The sequence below is a fragment of the Oncorhynchus gorbuscha genome, linkage group LG01 (assembly GCF_021184085.1).
Source record: "Oncorhynchus gorbuscha isolate QuinsamMale2020 ecotype Even-year linkage group LG01, OgorEven_v1.0, whole genome shotgun sequence".
Classification (NCBI taxonomy): domain Eukaryota; kingdom Metazoa; phylum Chordata; class Actinopteri; order Salmoniformes; family Salmonidae; genus Oncorhynchus; species Oncorhynchus gorbuscha.
This window is the reverse complement of record NC_060173.1, coordinates 2027692-2047345: the sequence shown is the minus strand read 5'-3', so window position 1 is coordinate 2047345 and position 19654 is coordinate 2027692. Positions and strand designations below refer to the sequence as shown.

Here is a 19654-nt window from a genome sequence, read left to right as displayed (position 1 = left end):
TGACATCATAACCATCATGACATCATAACCATCATGACATCATAACCATCATGACATCATAACCATCATGACCCATTACAGTATATCGGTTGTGTGACTTTCTATTTTTAATATATATATTTACTCTCTGTTAGTCAGCACCTACAAACATTGTTGGGTGTACATCAGCTCATGCTATTATTGTGCAGATTAACATGTGATCTTGTGTTTCCCCCTTACGCAGTAGACATTGTTTCTGGCCCAGGTTTGATGGTGGATGCTGATAACTCCTACCTGGACCCCAACTACCAGTGTATAAAATGGCAGCCGCACCAGCAGAACAAGTGGACGCCGTTGTACGACGTCAACTGCAAAGAGCTGTAGGTGTCTCTCTGTCTCTCTATGATTCACTCATAGGCTACCATATGTAAATTAAGATGATATCTGTTTGTTTTCATGAGAAAGAAGATATTGACAAGGATATCATTTATAAAGCAGAGAGAGAACGAGAGAGAGAGAGAGGGAGAGAGGGGGGAAGGGAGAGAGAGAGAGAGGAGAGGGTGGTATTCAGGAAGGAGAGGGGAGAAAGGGAAAGAGAGCAGGTGAAGAGAGAGGGGGTGATAGATAGTGGGGAAAGGGGGAAGGGAGGGGAGAGGGGAGAGAGGGAGGGGAGAGAGAGAGGAGAGAGGAGGGAGAGAGAGGGAGAGAGAGAAGGGAAAGAGAGTGGGGAAAGGGAGGGAGAGAGGGGCGACAGAGAGTGGGGAAGAGAGAGAGAGAGAGAGAGAGAGAGAGAGAGAGAGAGAGAGAGAGAGAGAGTGGTATTCAGGAAGGAGAGGGGAGAACAGAGTGGTCTAGAGAAGGAAGGTTTTAAAGATTCCTTGGAGGTGAGTGATGCGGGGGAGTGAGTAAGAGCAGGGTTTTGGTTATGAAAGAGAGGAGGGGAGGAGACGGAGGCAGATAACAAGGGCAGTGGAGGGGATGGATGAGGGTGAAGAAAGAGAGGAGGGGAGGATAAATGTACTAACACCTACTTGTGGACATTGCTATGCTGAACTGGGAATTGTGAGATTGAGGGATAAGTGGTGGGTGGTATGTAGTGCATACCATTAGGTTATTGTCATCAACAGGTGGCTCATCTTAGCTGGTTCACTCACGTTTAAAACATCATCTTGATGTATGGAGTATAAAATGATTAGGAATACACTTTGTCCCCGTAAGTGGAGACTGTAAGGACTTCAACATGACTCATAAACCATAGTGGAGTCTGTAAGGTCGTCAACATGACTCATAAACCATAGTGGAGACTGTAAGGTCTTCAACATGACTCATAAACCATAGTGGAGACTGTAAGGACTTCAACATGACTCATAAACCATAGTGGAGACTGTAAGGTCGTCAACATGACTCATAAACCATAGTGGAGTCTGTAAGGACTTCAACATGACTCATAAACCATAGTGGAGACTGTAAGGTCGTCAACATGACTCATAAACCATAGTGGAGACTGTAAGGTCGTCAACATGACTCATAAACCATAGTGGAGTCTGTAAGGTCTTCAACATGACTCATAAACCATAGTGGAGACTGTAAGGTCTTCAACATGACTCATAAACCATAGTGGAGACTGTAAGGTCTTCAACATGACTCATAAACCATAGTGGAGTCTGTAAGGTCTTCAACATGACTCATAAACCATAGTGGAGTCTGTAAGGTCTTCAACATGACTCATAAACCATAGTGGAGACTGTAAGGACTTCAACATGACTCATAAACCATAGTGGAGACTGTAAGGTCGTCAACATGACTCATAAACCATAGTGGAGTCTGTAAGGACTTCAACATGACTCATAAACCATAGTGGAGACTGTAAGGTCGTCAACATGACTCATAAACCATAGTGGAGACTGTAAGGTCGTCAACATGACTCATAAACCATAGTGGAGTCTGTAAGGTCTTCAACATGACTCATAAACCATAGTGGAGACTGTAAGGTCTTCAACATGACTCATAAACCATAGTGGAGACTGTAAGGTCTTCAACATGACTCATAAACCATAGTGGAGACTGTAAGGTCTTCAACATGACTCATAAACCATAGTGGAGACTGTAAGGTCTTCAACATGACTCATAAACCATAGTGGAGACTGTAAGGTTGTCAACATGACTCATAAACCATAGTGGAGACTGTAAGGTCTTCAACATGACTCATAAACCATAGTGGAGTCTGTAAGGTCGTCAACATGACTCATAAACCATAGTGGAGACTGTAAGGTCTTCAACATGACTCATAAACCATAGTGGAGACTGTAAGTACTTCAACATGACTCGTAAACCATAGTGGAGACTGTAAGGTCGTCAACATGACTCATAAACCATAGTGGAGTCTGTAAGGACTTCAACATGACTCATAAACCATAGTGGAGACTGTAAGGACTTCAACATGACTCATAAACCATAGTGGAGACTGTAAGGTCGTCAACATGACTCATAAACCATAGTGGAGTCTGTAAGGACTTCAACATGACTCATAAACCATAGTGGAGACTGTAAGGTCGTCAACATGACTCATAAACCATAGTGGAGACTGTAAGGTCGTCAACATGACTCATAAACCATAGTGGAGTCTGTAAGGTCTTCAACATGACTCATAAACCATAGTGGAGACTGTAAGGTCTTCAACATGACTCATAAACCATAGTGGAGACTGTAAGGTCTTCAACATGACTCATAAACCATAGTGGAGACTGTAAGGTCTTCAACATGACTCATAAACCATAGTGGAGACTGTAAGGTCTTCAACATGACTCATAAACCATAGTGGAGACTGTAAGGTTGTCAACATGACTCATAAACCATAGTGGAGACTGTAAGGTCTTCAACATGACTCATAAACCATAGTGGAGTCTGTAAGGTCGTCAACATGACTCATAAACCATAGTGGAGACTGTAAGGTCTTCAACATGACTCATAAACCATAGTGGAGACTGTAAGTACTTCAACATGACTCGTAAACCATAGTGGAGACTGTAAGGTCGTCAACATGACTCATAAACCATAGTGGAGTCTGTAAGGACTTCAACATGACTCATAAACCATAGTGGAGACTGTAAGGTCGTCAACATGACTCATAAACCATAGTGGAGACTGTAAGGTCGTCAACATGACTCATAAACCATAGTGGAGACTGTAAGGTCGTCAACATGACTCATAAACCATAGTGGAGTCTGTAAGGACTTCAACATGACTCATAAACCATAGTGGAGACTGTAAGGTCGTCAACATGACTCATAAACCATAGTGGAGACTGTAAGGTCTTCAACATGACTCATAAACCATAGTGGAGTCTGTAAGGTCTTCAACATGACTCATAAACCATAGTGGAGACTGTAAGGACTTCAACATGACTCATAAACCATAGTGGAGACTGTAAGGTCTTCAACATGACTCATAAACCATAGTGGAGACTGTAAGGACTTCAACATGACTCATAAACCATAGTTCAACATGACTCATAAACCATAGTGGAGACTGAGTCAACATGACTCATAAACCATAGTGGAGACTGTAAGGTCTTCAACATGACTCATAAACCATAGTGGAGACTGTAAGGTCTTCAACATGACTCATAAACCATAGTGGAGACTGTAAGGACTTCAACATGACTCATAAACCATAATAGTGGACTTCAACATGACTCATAAACCATAGTGGAGACTGTAAGGTCTTCAACATGACTCATAAACCATAGTGGAGACTGTAAGGACTTCAACATGACTCATAAACCATAGTGGAGACTGTAAGGTCTTCAACATGACTCATAAACCATAGTGGAGACTGTAAGACTTCAACATGACTCATAAACCATAGTGGAGACTGTAAGGTCGTCAACATGACTCATAAACCATAGTGGAGTCTGTAAGGTCTTCAACATGACTCATAAACCATAGTGGAGACTGTAAGGTCGTCAACATGACTCATAAACCATAGTGGAGTCTGTAAGGTCTTCAACATGACTCATAAACCATAGTGGAGACTGTAAGGTCTTCAACATGACTCATAAACCATAGTGGAGACTGTAAGGTCTTCAACATGACTCATAAACCATAGTGGAGACTGTAAGGTCTTCAACATGACTCATAAACCATAGTGGAGACTGTAAGGTCTTCAACATGACTCATAAACCATAGTGGAGACTGTAAGGTCTTCAACATGACTCATAAACCATAGTGGAGTCTGTAAGGTCGTCAACATGACTCATAAACCATAGTGGAGACTGTAAGGTCTTCAACATGACTGTAAGGTCTTCAACATGACTCATAAACCATAGTGGAGACTGTAAGGTCGTCAACATGACTCATAAACCATAGTGGAGACTGTAAGGTCGTCAACATGACTCATAAACCATAGTGGAGTCTGTAAGGTCTTCAACATGACTCATAAACCATAATGGAGACTGTAAGGTCTTCAACATGACTCATAAACCATAGTGGAGACTGTAAGGTCTTCAACATGACTCATAAACCATAGTGGAGACTGTAAGGTCTTCAACATGACTCATAAACCATAGTGGAGACTGTAAGGTCTTCAACATGACTCATAAACCATAGTGGAGACTGTAAGGTCTTCAACATGACTCATAAACCATAGTGGAGACTGTAAGGTCTTCAACATGACTCATAAACCATAGTGGAGTCTGTAAGGTCTTCAACATGACTCATAAACCATAGTGGAGACTGTAAGGTCGTCAACATGACTCATAAACCATAGTGGAGTCTGTAAGGTCGTCAACATGACTCATAAACCATAGTGGAGACTGTAAGGTCGTCAACATGACTCATAAACCATAGTGGAGTCTGTAAGGTCTTCAACATGACTCATAAACCATAGTGGAGACTGTAAGGTCTTCAACATGACTCATAAACCATAGTGGAGACTGTAAGGTCTTCAACATGACTCATAAACCATAGTGGAGTCTGTAAGGTCTTCAACATGACTCATAAACCATAGTGGAGTCTGTAAGGTCTTCAACATGACTCATAAACCATAGTGGAGACTGTAAGGACTTCAACATGACTCATAAACCATAGTGGAGACTGTAAGGTCGTCAACATGACTCATAAACCATAGTGGAGTCTGTAAGGACTTCAACATGACTCATAAACCATAGTGGAGACTGTAAGGTCGTCAACATGACTCATAAACCATAGTGGAGACTGTAAGGTCGTCAACATGACTCATAAACCATAGTGGAGTCTGTAAGGTCTTCAACATGACTCATAAACCATAGTGGAGACTGTAAGGTCTTCAACATGACTCATAAACCATAGTGGAGACTGTAAGGTCTTCAACATGACTCATAAACCATAGTGGAGACTGTAAGGTCTTCAACATGACTCATAAACCATAGTGGAGACTGTAAGGTCTTCAACATGACTCATAAACCATAGTGGAGACTGTAAGGTCGTCAACATGACTCATAAACCATAGTGGAGTCTGTAAGGTCGTCAACATGACTCATAAACCATAGTGGAGACTGTAAGGTCGTCAACATGACTCATAAACCATAGTGGAGTCTGTAAGGTCTTCAACATGACTCATAAACCATAGTGGAGACTGTAAGGTCGTCAACATGACTCATAAACCATAGTGGAGACTGTAAGGTCGTCAACATGACTCATAAACCATAGTGGAGTCTGTAAGGTCTTCAACATGACTCATAAACCATAGTGGAGACTGTAAGGTCTTCAACATGACTCATAAACCATAGTGGAGACTGTAAGGTCTTCAACATGACTCATAAACCATAGTGGAGACTGTAAGGTCTTCAACATGACTCATAAACCATAGTGGAGACTGTAAGGTCTTCAACATGACTCATAAACCATAGTGGAGACTGTAAGGTCTTCAACATGACTCATAAACCATAGTGGAGACTGTAAGGTCGTCAACATGACTCATAAACCATAGTGGAGTCTGTAAGGTCTTCAACATGACTCATAAACCATAGTGGAGACTGTAAGGTCGTCAACATGACTCATAAACCATAGTGGAGTCTGTAAGGTCTTCAACATGACTCATAAACCATAGTGGAGACTGTAAGGTCGTCAACATGACTCATAAACCATAGTGGAGACTGTAAGGTCTTCAACATGACTCATAAACCATAGTGGAGACTGTAAGGTCTTCAACATGACTCATAAACCATAGTGGAGACTGTAAGGTCTTCAACATGACTCATAAACCATAGTGGAGACTGTAAGGTCTTCAACATGACTCATAAACCATAGTGGAGACTGTAAGGTCTTCAACATGACTCATAAACCATAGTGGAGACTGTAAGGTCTTCAACATGACTCATAAACCATAGTGGAGACTGTAAGGACTTCAACATGACTCATAAACCATAGTGGAGACTGTAAGGTCGTCAACATGACTCATAAACCATAGTGGAGTCTGTAAGGACTTCAACATGACTCATAAACCATAGTGGAGACTGTAAGGTCGTCAACATGACTCATAAACCATAGTGGAGACTGTAAGGTCGTCAACATGACTCATAAACCATAGTGGAGACTGTAAGGTCGTCAACATGACTCATAAACCATAGTGGAGACTGTAAGGTCTTCAACATGACTCATAAACCATAGTGGAGACTGTAAGGTCTCAACATGACTCATAAACCATAGTGGAGACTGTAAGGTCTTCAACATGACTCATAAACCATAGTGGAGTCTGTAAGGTCTTCAACATGACTCATAAACCATAGTGGAGACTGTAAGGTCTTCAACATGACTCATAAACCATAGTGGAGACTGTAAGGTCTTCAACATGACTCATAAACCATAGTGGAGTCTGTAAGGTCTTCAACATGACTCATAAACCATAGTGGAGACTGTAAGGTCGTCAACATGACTCATAAACCATAGTGGAGTCTGTAAGGTCTTCAACATGACTCATAAACCATAGTGGAGACTGTAAGGTCGTCAACATGACTCATAAACCATAGTGGAGTCTGTAAGGTCTTCAACATGACTCATAAACCATAGTGGAGACTGTAAGGTCTTCAACATGACTCATAAACCATAGTGGAGACTGTAAGGTCTTCAACATGACTCATAAACCATAGTGGAGACTGTAAGGTCTTCAACATGACTCATAAACCATAGTGGAGACTGTAAGGTCTTCAACATGACTCATAAACCATAGTGGAGACTGTAAGGTCTTCAACATGACTCATAAACCATAGTGGAGACTGTAAGGTCTTCAACATGACTCATAAACCATAGTGGAGACTGTAAGGTCGTCAACATGACTCATAAACCATAGTGGAGTCTGTAAGGTCGTCAACATGACTCATAAACCATAGTGGAGACTGTAAGGTCGTCAACATGACTCATAAACCATAGTGGAGTCTGTAAGGTCTTCAACATGACTCATAAACCATAGTGGAGACTGTAAGGTCGTCAACATGACTCATAAACCATAGTGGAGACTGTAAGGTCGTCAACATGACTCATAAACCATAGTGGAGTCTGTAAGGTCTTCAACATGACTCATAAACCATAGTGGAGACTGTAAGGTCTTCAACATGACTCATAAACCATAGTGGAGACTGTAAGGTCTTCAACATGACTCATAAACCATAGTGGAGACTGTAAGGTCTTCAACATGACTCATAAACCATAGTGGAGACTGTAAGGTCTTCAACATGACTCATAAACCATAGTGGAGACTGTAAGGTCTTCAACATGACTCATAAACCATAGTGGAGACTGTAAGGTCTTCAACATGACTCATAAACCATAGTGGAGTCTGTAAGGTCTTCAACATGACTCATAAACCATAGTGGAGACTGTAAGGTCGTCAACATGACTCATAAACCATAGTGGAGTCTGTAAGGTCGTCAACATGACTCATAAACCATAGTGGAGACTGTAAGGTCGTCAACATGACTCATAAACCATAGTGGAGTCTGTAAGGTCTTCAACATGACTCATAAACCATAGTGGAGACTGTAAGGTCTTCAACATGACTCATAAACCATAGTGGAGACTGTAAGGTCTTCAACATGACTCATAAACCATAGTGGAGTCTGTAAGGTCTTCAACATGACTCATAAACCATAGTGGAGTCTGTAAGGTCTTCAACATGACTCATAAACCATAGTGGAGACTGTAAGGACTTCAACATGACTCATAAACCATAGTGGAGACTGTAAGGTCTTCAACATGACTCATAAACCATAGTGGAGTCTGTAAGGACTTCAACATGACTCATAAACCATAGTGGAGACTGTAAGGTCGTCAACATGACTCATAAACCATAGTGGAGACTGTAAGGTCTTCAACATGACTCATAAACCATAGTGGAGTCTGTAAGGTCTTCAACATGACTCATAAACCATAGTGGAGACTGTAAGGTCTTCAACATGACTCATAAACCATAGTGGAGACTGTAAGGTCTTCAACATGACTCATAAACCATAGTGGAGACTGTAAGGTCTTCAACATGACTCATAAACCATAGTGGAGACTGTAAGGTCTTCAACATGACTTCATAAACCATATGACTCACTAAACCATAGTGGAGACTGTAAGGTCGTCAACATGACTCATAAACCATAGTGGAGTCTGTAAGGTCGTCAACATGACTCATAAACCATAGTGGAGACTGTAAGGTCGTCAACATGACTCATAAACCATAGTGGAGTCTGTAAGGTCTTCAACATGACTCATAAACCATAGTGGAGACTCATCAAATGACTCATAAACCATAGTGGAGACTGTAAGGTCGTCAACATGACTCATAAACCATAGTGGAGTCTGTAAGGTCTTCAACATGACTCATAAACCATAGTGGAGACTGTAAGGTCTTCAACATGACTCATAAACCATAGTGGAGACTGTAAGGTCTTCAACATGACTCATAAACCATAGTGGAGACTGTAAGGTCTTCAACATGACTCATAAACCATAGTGGAGACTGTAAGGTCTTCAACATGACTCATAAACCATAGTGGAGACTGTAAGGTCTTCAACATGACTCATAAACCATAGTGGAGACTGTAAGGTCGTCAACATGACTCATAAACCATAGTGGAGTCTGTAAGGTCTTCAACATGACTCATAAACCATAGTGGAGACTGTAAGGTCTTCAACATGACTCATAAACCATAGTGGAGACTGTAAGGTCTTCAACATGACTCATAAACCATAGTGGAGACTGTAAGGTCTTCAACATGACTCATAAACCATAGTGGAGACTGTAAGGTCTTCAACATGACTCATAAACCATAGTGGAGACTGTAAGGTCTTCAACATGACTCATAAACCATAGTGGAGACTGTAAGGTCTTCAACATGACTCATAAACCATAGTGGAGACTGACTCATAAACCATAGGACTTCAACATGACTCATAAACCATAGTGGAGACTGTAAGTCAACATGACTCATAAACCATAGTTCAGGTCTTCAACATGACTCATAAACCATAGTGGAGACTGTAAGGTCGTCAACATGACTCATAAACCATAGTGGAGACTGTAAGGTTCAACATGACTCATAAACCATAGTGGAGACTGTAAGGTCTTCAACATGACTCATAAACCATAGTGGAGACTGTAAGGTCTTCAACATGACTCATAAACCATAGTGGAGACTGTAAGGTCTTCAACATGACTCATAAACCATAGTGGAGACTGTAAGGTCTTCAACATGACTCATAAACCATAGTGGAGACTGTAAGGTCTTCAACATGACTCATAAACCATAGTGGAGACTGTAAGGTCGTCAACATGACTCATAAACCATAGTGGAGTCTGTAAGGTCTTCAACATGACTCATAAACCATAGTGGAGACTGTAAGGTCTTCAACATGACTCATAAACCATAGTGGAGACTGTAAGGTCGTCAACATGACTCATAAACCATAGTGGAGACTGTAAGGTCTTCAACATGACTCATAAACCATAGTGGAGACTGTAAGGTCTTCAACATGACTCATAAACCATAGTGGAGACTGTAAGGTCTTCAACATGACTCATAAACCATAGTGGAGACTGTAAGGTCTTCAACATGACTCATAAACCATAGTGGAGACTGTAAGGTCTTCAACATGACTCATAAACCATAGTGGAGACTGTAAGGTCTTCAACATGACTCATAAACCATAGTGGAGACTGTAAGGTCTTCAACATGACTCATAAACCATAGTGGAGACTGTAAGGTCGTCAACATGACTCATAAACCATAGTGGAGTCTGTAAGGTCTTCAACATGACTCATAAACCATAGTGGAGACTGTAAGGTCGTCAACATGACTCATAAACCATAGTGGAGACTGTAAGGTCGTCAACATGACTCATAAACCATAGTGGAGTCTGTAAGGTCTTCAACATGACTCATAAACCATAGTGGAGACTGTAAGGTCTTCAACATGACTCATAAACCATAGTGGAGACTGTAAGGTCTTCAACATGACTCATAAACCATAGTGGAGACTGTAAGGTCTTCAACATGACTCATAAACCATAGTGGAGACTGTAAGGTCTTCAACATGACTCATAAACCATAGTGGAGACTGTAAGGTCTTCAACATGACTCATAAACCATAGTGGAGACTGTAAGGTCGTCAACATGACTCATAAACCATAGTGGAGTCTGTAAGGTCTTCAACATGACTCATAAACCATAGTGGAGACTGTAAGGTCGTCAACATGACTCATAAACCATAGTGGAGACTGTAAGGTCTTCAACATGACTCATAAACCATAGTGGAGTCTGTAAGGTCTTCAACATGACTCATAAACCATAGTGGAGTCTGTAAGGTCTTCAACATGACTCATAAACCATAGTGGAGTCTGTAAGGTCTTCAACATGACTCATAAACCATAGTGGAGACTGTAAGGTCTTCAACATGACTCATAAACCATAGTGGAGTCTGTAAGGTCTTCAACATGACTCATAAACCATAGTGGAGACTGTAAGGTCTTCAACATGACTCATAAACCATAGTGGAGACTGTAAGGTCTTCAACATGACTCATAAACCATAGTGGAGACTGTAAGGTCGTCAACATGACTCATAAACCATAGTGGAGACTGTAAGGTCTTCAACATGACTCATAAACCATAGTGGAGACTGTAAGGTCGTCAACATGACTCATAAACCATAGTGGAGACTGTAAGGTCTTCAACATGACTCATAAACCATAGTGGAGGTCTTCAACATGACTCATAAACCATAGTGGAGACTGTAAGGTCTTCAACATGACTCATAAACCATAGTGGAGACTGTAAGGTCTTCAACATGACTCATAAACCATAGTGGAGACTGTAAGGTCTTCAACATGACTCATAAACCATAGTGGAGACTGTAAGGTCTTCAACATGACTCATAAACCATAGTGGAGACTGTAAGGTCTTCAACATGACTCATAAACCATAGTGGAGACTGTAAGGTCGTCAACATGACTCATAAACCATAGTGGAGACTGTAAGGTCGTCAACATGACTCATAAACCATAGTGGAGTCTGTAAGGTCTTCAACATGACTCATAAACCATAGTGGAGACTGTAAGGTCTTCAACATGACTCATAAACCATAGTGGAGACTGTAAGGTCGTCAACATGACTCATAAACCATAGTGGAGTCTGTAAGGTCTTCAACATGACTCATAAACCATAGTGGAGACTGTAAGGTCTTCAACATGACTCATAAACCATAGTGGAGACTGTAAGGTCTTCAACATGACTCATAAACCATAGTGGAGACTGTAAGGTCTTCAACATGACTCATAAACCATAGTGGAGACTGTAAGGTCTTCAACATGACTCATAAACCATAGTGGAGACTGTAAGGTCTTCAACATGACTCATAAACCATAGTGGAGACTGTAAGGTCTTCAACATGACTCATAAACCATAGTGGAGTCTGTAAGGTCTTCAACATGACTCATAAACCATAGTGGAGACTGTAAGGTCGTCAACATGACTCATAAACCATAGTGGAGACTGTAAGGTCTTCAACATGACTCATAAACCATAGTGGAGACTGTAAGGTCTTCAACATGACTCATAAACCATAGTGGAGACTGTAAGGTCTTCAACATGACTCATAAACCATAGTGGAGTCTGTAAGGTCTTCAACATGACTCATAAACCATAGTGGAGACTGTAAGGTCTTCAACATGACTCATAAACCATAGTGGAGACTGTAAGGTCTTCAACATGACTCATAAACCATAGTGGAGACTGTAAGGTCTTCAACATGACTCATAAACCATAGTGGAGACTGTAAGGTCTTCAACATGACTCATAAACCATAGTGGAGACTGTAAGGTCTTCAACATGACTCATAAACCATAGTGGAGTCTGTAAGGTCTTCAACATGACTCATAAACCATAGTGGAGACTGTAAGGTCTTCAACATGACTCATAAACCATAGTGGAGACTGTAAGGTCTTCAACATGACTCATAAACCATAGTGGAGACTGTAAGGTCTTCAACATGACTCATAAACCATAGTGGAGACTGTAAGGTCTTCAACATGACTCATAAACCATAGTGGAGACTGTAAGGTCTTCAACATGACTCATAAACCATAGTGGAGACTGTAAGGTCTTCAACATGACTCATAAACCATAGTGGAGACTGTAAGGTCTTCAACATGACTCATAAACCATAGTGGAGACTGTAAGGTCGTCAACATGACTCATAAACCATAGTGGAGACTGTAAGGTCTTCAACATGACTCATAAACCATAGTGGACTGTAAGGTCTTCAACATGACTCATAAACCATAGTGGAGTCTGTAAGGTCTTCAACATGACTCATAAACCATAGTGGAGACTGTAAGGTCTTCAACATGACTCATAAACCATAGTGGAGTCTGTAAGGTCTTCAACATGACTCATAAACCATAGTGGAGACTGTAAGGTCTTCAACATGACTCATAAACCATAGTGGAGTCTGTAAGGTCTTCAACATGACTCATAAACCATAGTGGAGACTGTAAGGTCGTCAACATGACTCATAAACCATAGTGGAGACTGTAAGGTCTTCAACATGACTCATAAACCATAGTGGAGACTGTAAGGTCTTCAACATGACTCATAAACCATAGTGGAGACTGTAAGGTCTTCAACATGACTCATAAACCATAGTGGAGACTGTAAGGTCTTCAACATGACTCATAAACCATAGTGGAGACTGTAAGGTCTTCAACATGACTCATAAACCATAGTGGAGACTGTAAGGTCGTCAACATGACTCATAAACCATAGTGGAGACTGTAAGGTCTTCAACATGACTCATAAACCATAGTGGAGTCTGTAAGGTCTTCAACATGACTCATAAACCATAGTGGAGACTGTAAGGTCGTCAACATGACTCATAAACCATAGTGGAGACTGTAAGGTCGTCAACATGACTCATAAACCATAGTGGAGTCTGTAAGGTCTTCAACATGACTCATAAACCATAGTGGAGACTGTAAGGTCTTCAACATGACTCATAAACCATAGTGGAGACTGTAAGGTCGTCAACATGACTCATAAACCATAGTGGAGACTGTAAGGTCGTCAACATGACTCATAAACCATAGTGGAGTCTGTAAGGTCTTCAACATGACTCATAAACCATAGTGGAGACTGTAAGGTCTTCAACATGACTCATAAACCATAGTGGAGACTGTAAGGTCTTCAACATGACTCATAAACCATAGTGGAGACTGTAAGGTCGTCAACATGACTCATAAACCATAGTGGAGACTGTAAGGTCTTCAACATGACTCATAAACCATAGTGGAGTCTGTAAGGTCTTCAACATGACTCATAAACCATAGTGGAGACTGTAAGGTCGTCAACATGACTCATAAACCATAGTGGAGTCTGTAAGGTCTTCAACATGACTCATAAACCATAGTGGAGTCTGTAAGGTCTTCAACATGACTCATAAACCATAGTGGAGACTGTAAGGTCTTCAACATGACTCATAAACCATAGTGGAGACTGTAAGGTCGTCAACATGACTCATAAACCATAGTGGAGACTGTAAGGTCTTCAACATGACTCATAAACCATAGTGGAGTCTGTAAGGTCTTCAACATGACTCATAAACCATAGTGGAGTCTGTAAGGTCTTCAACATGACTCATAAACCATAGTGGAGTCTGTAAGGTCTTCAACATGACTCATAAACCATAGTGGAGACTGTAAGGTCTTCAACATGACTCATAAACCATAGTGGAGACTGTAAGGTCTTCAACATGACTCATAAACCATAGTGGAGACTGTAAGGTCGTCAACATGACTCATAAACCATAGTGGAGACTGTAAGGTCTTCAACATGACTCATAAACCATAGTGGAGACTGTAAGGGTCTGACTCAACATGACTCATACTCATAAACCATAGTGGAGACTGAGACTCATAAACATGACTCATGACTCATAAACCATAGTGGAGACTGTAAGGTCGTCAACATGACTCATAAACCATAGTGGAGACTGTAACATGACTCATAAACCATAGTGGAGACTGTAAGGTCGTCAACATGACTCATAAACCATAGTGGAGACTGTAAGGTCGTCAACATGACTCATAAACCATAGTGGAGACTGTAAGGTCGTCAACATGACTCATAAACCATAGTGGAGACTGTAAGGTCGTCAACATGACTCATAAACCATAGTGGAGACTGTAAGGTCGTCAACATGACTCATAAACCATAGTGGAGACTGTAAGGTCGTCAACATGACTCATAAACCATAGTGGAGACTGTAAGGTCGTCAACATGACTCATAAACCATAGTGGAGACTGTAAGGTCGTCAACATGACTCATAAACCATAGTGGAGACTGTAAGGTCTTCAACATGACTCATAAACCATAGTGGAGACTGTAAGGTCGTCAACATGACTCATAAACCATAGTGGAGACTGTAAGGTCTTCAACATGACTCATAAACCATAGTGGAGACTGTAAGGTCTTCAACATGACTCATAAACCATAGTGGAGACTGTAAGGTCGTCAACATGACTCATAAACCATAGTGGAGACTGTAAGGTCTTCAACATGACTCATAAACCATAGTGGAGACTGTAAGGTCTGTCAACATGACTCATAAACCATAGTGGAGACTGTAAGGTCTTCAACATGACTCATAAACCATAGTGGAGACTGTAAGTCAACATGACTCATAAACCATAGTGGAGACTGTAAGGTCGTCAACATGACTCATAAACCATAGTGGAGACTGTAAGGTCGTCAACATGACTCATAAACCATAGTGGAGACTGTAAGGTCGTCAACATGACTCATAAACCATAGTGGAGACTGTAAGGTCAACATGACTCATAAACCATAGTGGAGATGACTCATAAACCATAGTGGAGACTGTAAGGTCGTCAACATGACTCATAAACCATAGTGGAGACTCATAAACCATAGTGGAGGTAAGGTCAACATGACTCATAAACCATAGTGGAGACTGTAAGGTCGTCAACATGACTCATAAACCATAGTGGAGACTCATAAACCATAGTGGGTCGTCAACATGACTCATAAACCATAGTGGAGACTGTAAGGTCGTCAACATGACTCATAAACCATAGTGGAGACTGTCAACATGACTCATAAACCATAGTGGAGACTGTAAGGTCGTCAACATGACTCATAAACCATAGTGGAGACTGTAAGGTCGTCAACATGACTCATAAACCATAGTGGAGACTGTAAGGTCGTCAACATGACTCATAAACCATAGTGGAGACTGTAAGGTCGTCAACATGACTCATAAACCATAGTGGAGACTGTAAGGTCGTCAACATGACTCATAAACCATAGTGGAGACTGTAGTGTCAACATGACTCATAAACCATAGTGGAGACTGTAAGGTCGTCAACATGACTCATAAACCATAGTGGAGACTGTAAGGTCGTCAACATGACTCATAAACCATAGTGGAGACTGTAAGGTCGTCAACATGACTCATAAACCATAGTGGAGACTGTAAGGTCGTCAACATGACTCATAAACCATAAACCATAGTGGAGTCTGTAAGGTCGTCAACATGACTCATAAACCATAGTGGAGACTGTAAGGTCGTCAACATGACTCATAAACCATAGTGGAGACTGTAAGGTCGTCAACATGACTCATAAACCATAGTGGAGACTGTAAGGTCGTCAACATGACTCATAAACCATAGTGGAGACTGTAAGGTCGTCAACATGACTCATAAACCATAGTGGAGACTGTAAGGTCGTCAACATGACTCATAAACCATAGTGGAGACTGTAAGGTCGTCAACATGACTCATAAACCATAGTGGAGACTGTAAGGTCGTCAACATGACTCATAAACCATAGTGGAGACTGTAAGGTCTTCAACATGACTCATAAACCATAGTGGAGACTGTAAGGTCGTCAACATGACTCATAAACCATAGTGGAGACTGTAAGGTCGTCAACATGACTCATAAACCATAGTGGAGACTGTAAGGTCGTCAACATGACTCATAAACCATAGTGGAGTCTGTAAGGTCGTCAACATGACTCATAAACCATAGTGGAGTCTGTAAGGACTTCAACATGACTCATAAACCATAGTGGAGTCTGTAAGGTCTTCAACATGACTCATAAACCATAGTGGAGACTGTAAGGTCGTCAACATGACTCATAAACCATAGTGGAGACTGTAAGGTCGTCAACATGACTCATAAACCATAGTGGAGTCTGTAAGGACTTCAACATGACTCATAAACCATAGTGGAGTCTGTAAGGTCTTCAACATGACTCATAAACCATAGTGGAGACTGTAAGGTCTTCAACATGACTCATAAACCATAGTGGAGTCTGTAAGGACTTCAACATGACTCATAAACCATAGTGGAGACTGTAAGGTCTTCAACATGACTCATAAACCATAGTGGAGTCTGTAAGGTCTTCAACATGACTCATAAACCATAGTGGAGACTGTAAGGTCTTCAACATGACTCATAAACCATAGTGGAGTCTGTAAGGTCTTCAACATGACTCATAAACCATAGTGGAGTCTGTAAGGTCTTCAACATGACTCATAAACCATAGTGGAGACTGTAAGGTCTTCAACATGACTCATAAACCATAGTGGAGTCTGTAAGGTCTTCAACATGACTCATAAACCATAGTGGAGTCTGTAAGGTCTTCAACATGACTCATAAACCATAGTGGAGTCTGTAAGGTCTTCAACATGACTCATAAACCATAGTGGAGTCTGTAAGGTCTTCAACATGACTCATAAACAATAGTGGAGTCTGTAAGGTCTTCAACATGACTCATAAACCATAGTGGAGTCTGTAAGGTCTTCAACATGACTCATAAACCATAGTGGAGTCTGTAAGGTCTTCAACATGACTCATAAACCATAGTGGAGACTGTAAGGACTTCAACATGACTTGTAGTGGCTTCCTTTCGTCTTTACCATAGCCACTGCCCAAGCCTGAAGCGGGGTTGTTTGGTCCGCATACAGTCCACACTCAAGGTTTCCAAACGGCCAAACATTCAATGACATCCAGGGATATGGTGCAACAAAAATGTTTATTCTTCTTATATCTAACAAATAAATGATTCTCCAATCAACTTAAAGCATAGAATACTTTATATGGAAAATACATATTATGACCTGTCTGTATGTCTGTATGGTCAAAAAACTATACCGCTCCCACATCTAGCAAGGACTCCCTCTCCCGAAGGCCCAACTTCCTGCCTTTATCCTAACACACTTACCACAATACAATGAACAGGCAAGAGGGGGGGCCAAATGTCCGAGTTACACTAACAACAAATTAATATATCTCAATCGGGTAAATATAACTCATAAAGGTACGTACCTAATATTTCATCATTTACATTCATATTTAATATATTTACACAAATATACATGGAGCTCCATATGTTCGGTCTTTTATACAAATATGTCCAAATCGGCTCTAACATGACTCATAAACCATAGTGGAGTCTGTAAGGTCTTCAACATGACTCATAAACCATAGTGGAGACTGTAAGGTCTTCAACATGACTCATAAACCATAGTGGAGACTGTAAGGTCTTCAACATGACTCATAAACCATAGTGGAGTCTGTAAGGTCTTCAACATGACTCATAAACCATAGTGGAGTCTGTAAGGTCTTCAACATGACTCATAAACCATAGTGGAGACTGTAAGGTCTTCAACAATGCCAAGAGTGTGCAAAGCTGTCATCAAGACAAAGGGTGGCTACTTTGAAGAATCTAAAATATATTTTGATTTGTTTAACACTTTTTTGGTTACTACATGATTCCATATGTGTTATTTCATAGGTTTGATGTCTTCACTAGAAAATAGTCAAAATAAAGAAAAACACTTGAATGTGAAGGTGTTCTAAAACTTTTGACCGGTAGTGTATATGAACCTATTGATGAACCTATTGATGAACCTATTGATGAACCTATTGATGAACCTATTGATGAACCTATTGATGAACCTATTGTGAACCTATTGATGAACCTATTGACAAGTCTATTGATGAACCTATTGATGAACCTATTGATGAACCTATTGATGAACCTATTGATGAATCTATTGATGAACCTATTGATGAACCTATTGATGAACCTATTGACAAGTCTATTGATGAACCTATTGATGAACCTATTGATGAACCTATTGATGAATCTATTCCAATCAAATGCAATTGTATTAGTCGCGTACACAGTTTAGCAGGTGTTATGGCGTGTGTATTGAAATGCGTTATGTTCCTTTCAATCAATGCAGTAAATGTCAACAAGAACACAATCATAAAATGTTTTATGATCTAACATTTAGCACAGCAGCAGATATATAAATAGTATGTAAACATTATTAAAGTGACCAGTGTTCAATTTCTATGTACACAGGGCAGCAGTCCCTAAGGTGCAGGGTAGAGAACTCAGAGGCAGCTGGCTAGTGACAGTGACTGAGGGGGAGAGTACGATACTGGGTGGAGGGCAGGGTACTCGGCAGAGGGCAGGGTACTGGACAGAGGGCAGGATACTGGGTGGAGGGCAGGGTACTCGGCAGAGGGCAGGATACCGGGCAGAGGGCAGGGTACTCGGCAGAGGGCAGGGTACTGGACAGAGGGCAGGGTACTGGACAGAGGGCAGGGTACTGGACAGAGGGCAGGGTACTGGACAGAGGGCAGGGTACTCGGCAGAGGGCAGGGTACTGGACAGAGGGCAGGGTACTGGACAGAGGGCAGGGTACTGGACAGAGGGCAGGGTACTCGGCAGAGGGCAGGATACTGGACAGAGGGCAGGGTACTGGGCAGAGGGCAGGATACTGGGTGGAGGGCAGGGTACTCGGCAGAGGGCAGGATACTGGGCAGAGGGCAGGGTACTCGGCAGAGGGCAGGATACTGGACAGAGGGCAGGATACTGGACAGAGGGCAGGATACTGGACAGAGGGCAGGGTACTGGGCAGAGGGCAGGATACTGGGTGGAGGGCAGGGTACTCGGCAGAGGGCAGGATACTGGACAGAGGGCAGGGTACTGGACAGAGGGCAGGATACTGGACAGAGGGCAGGGTACTGGACAGAGGGCAGGATACTGGGCAGAGGGCAGGATACTGGACAGAGAGCAGGATACTGGACAGAGAGCAGGGTACTCGGCAGAGGGCAGGA

General features: G+C 41.5%; 1 protein-coding gene across 1 annotated transcript in view; it reads left to right on the top strand.

Moving 5' to 3' along the window:
* Nucleotides 1-19654, top strand: part of myrf (myelin regulatory factor) — a 108476-nt gene that overhangs the window by 51270 nt on the left and 37552 nt on the right. Inside the window, 1 exon segment of the mRNA XM_046297264.1 lies at nt 224-359. Within this exon segment, the coding sequence (XP_046153220.1) occupies nt 224-359 (136 nt within the window).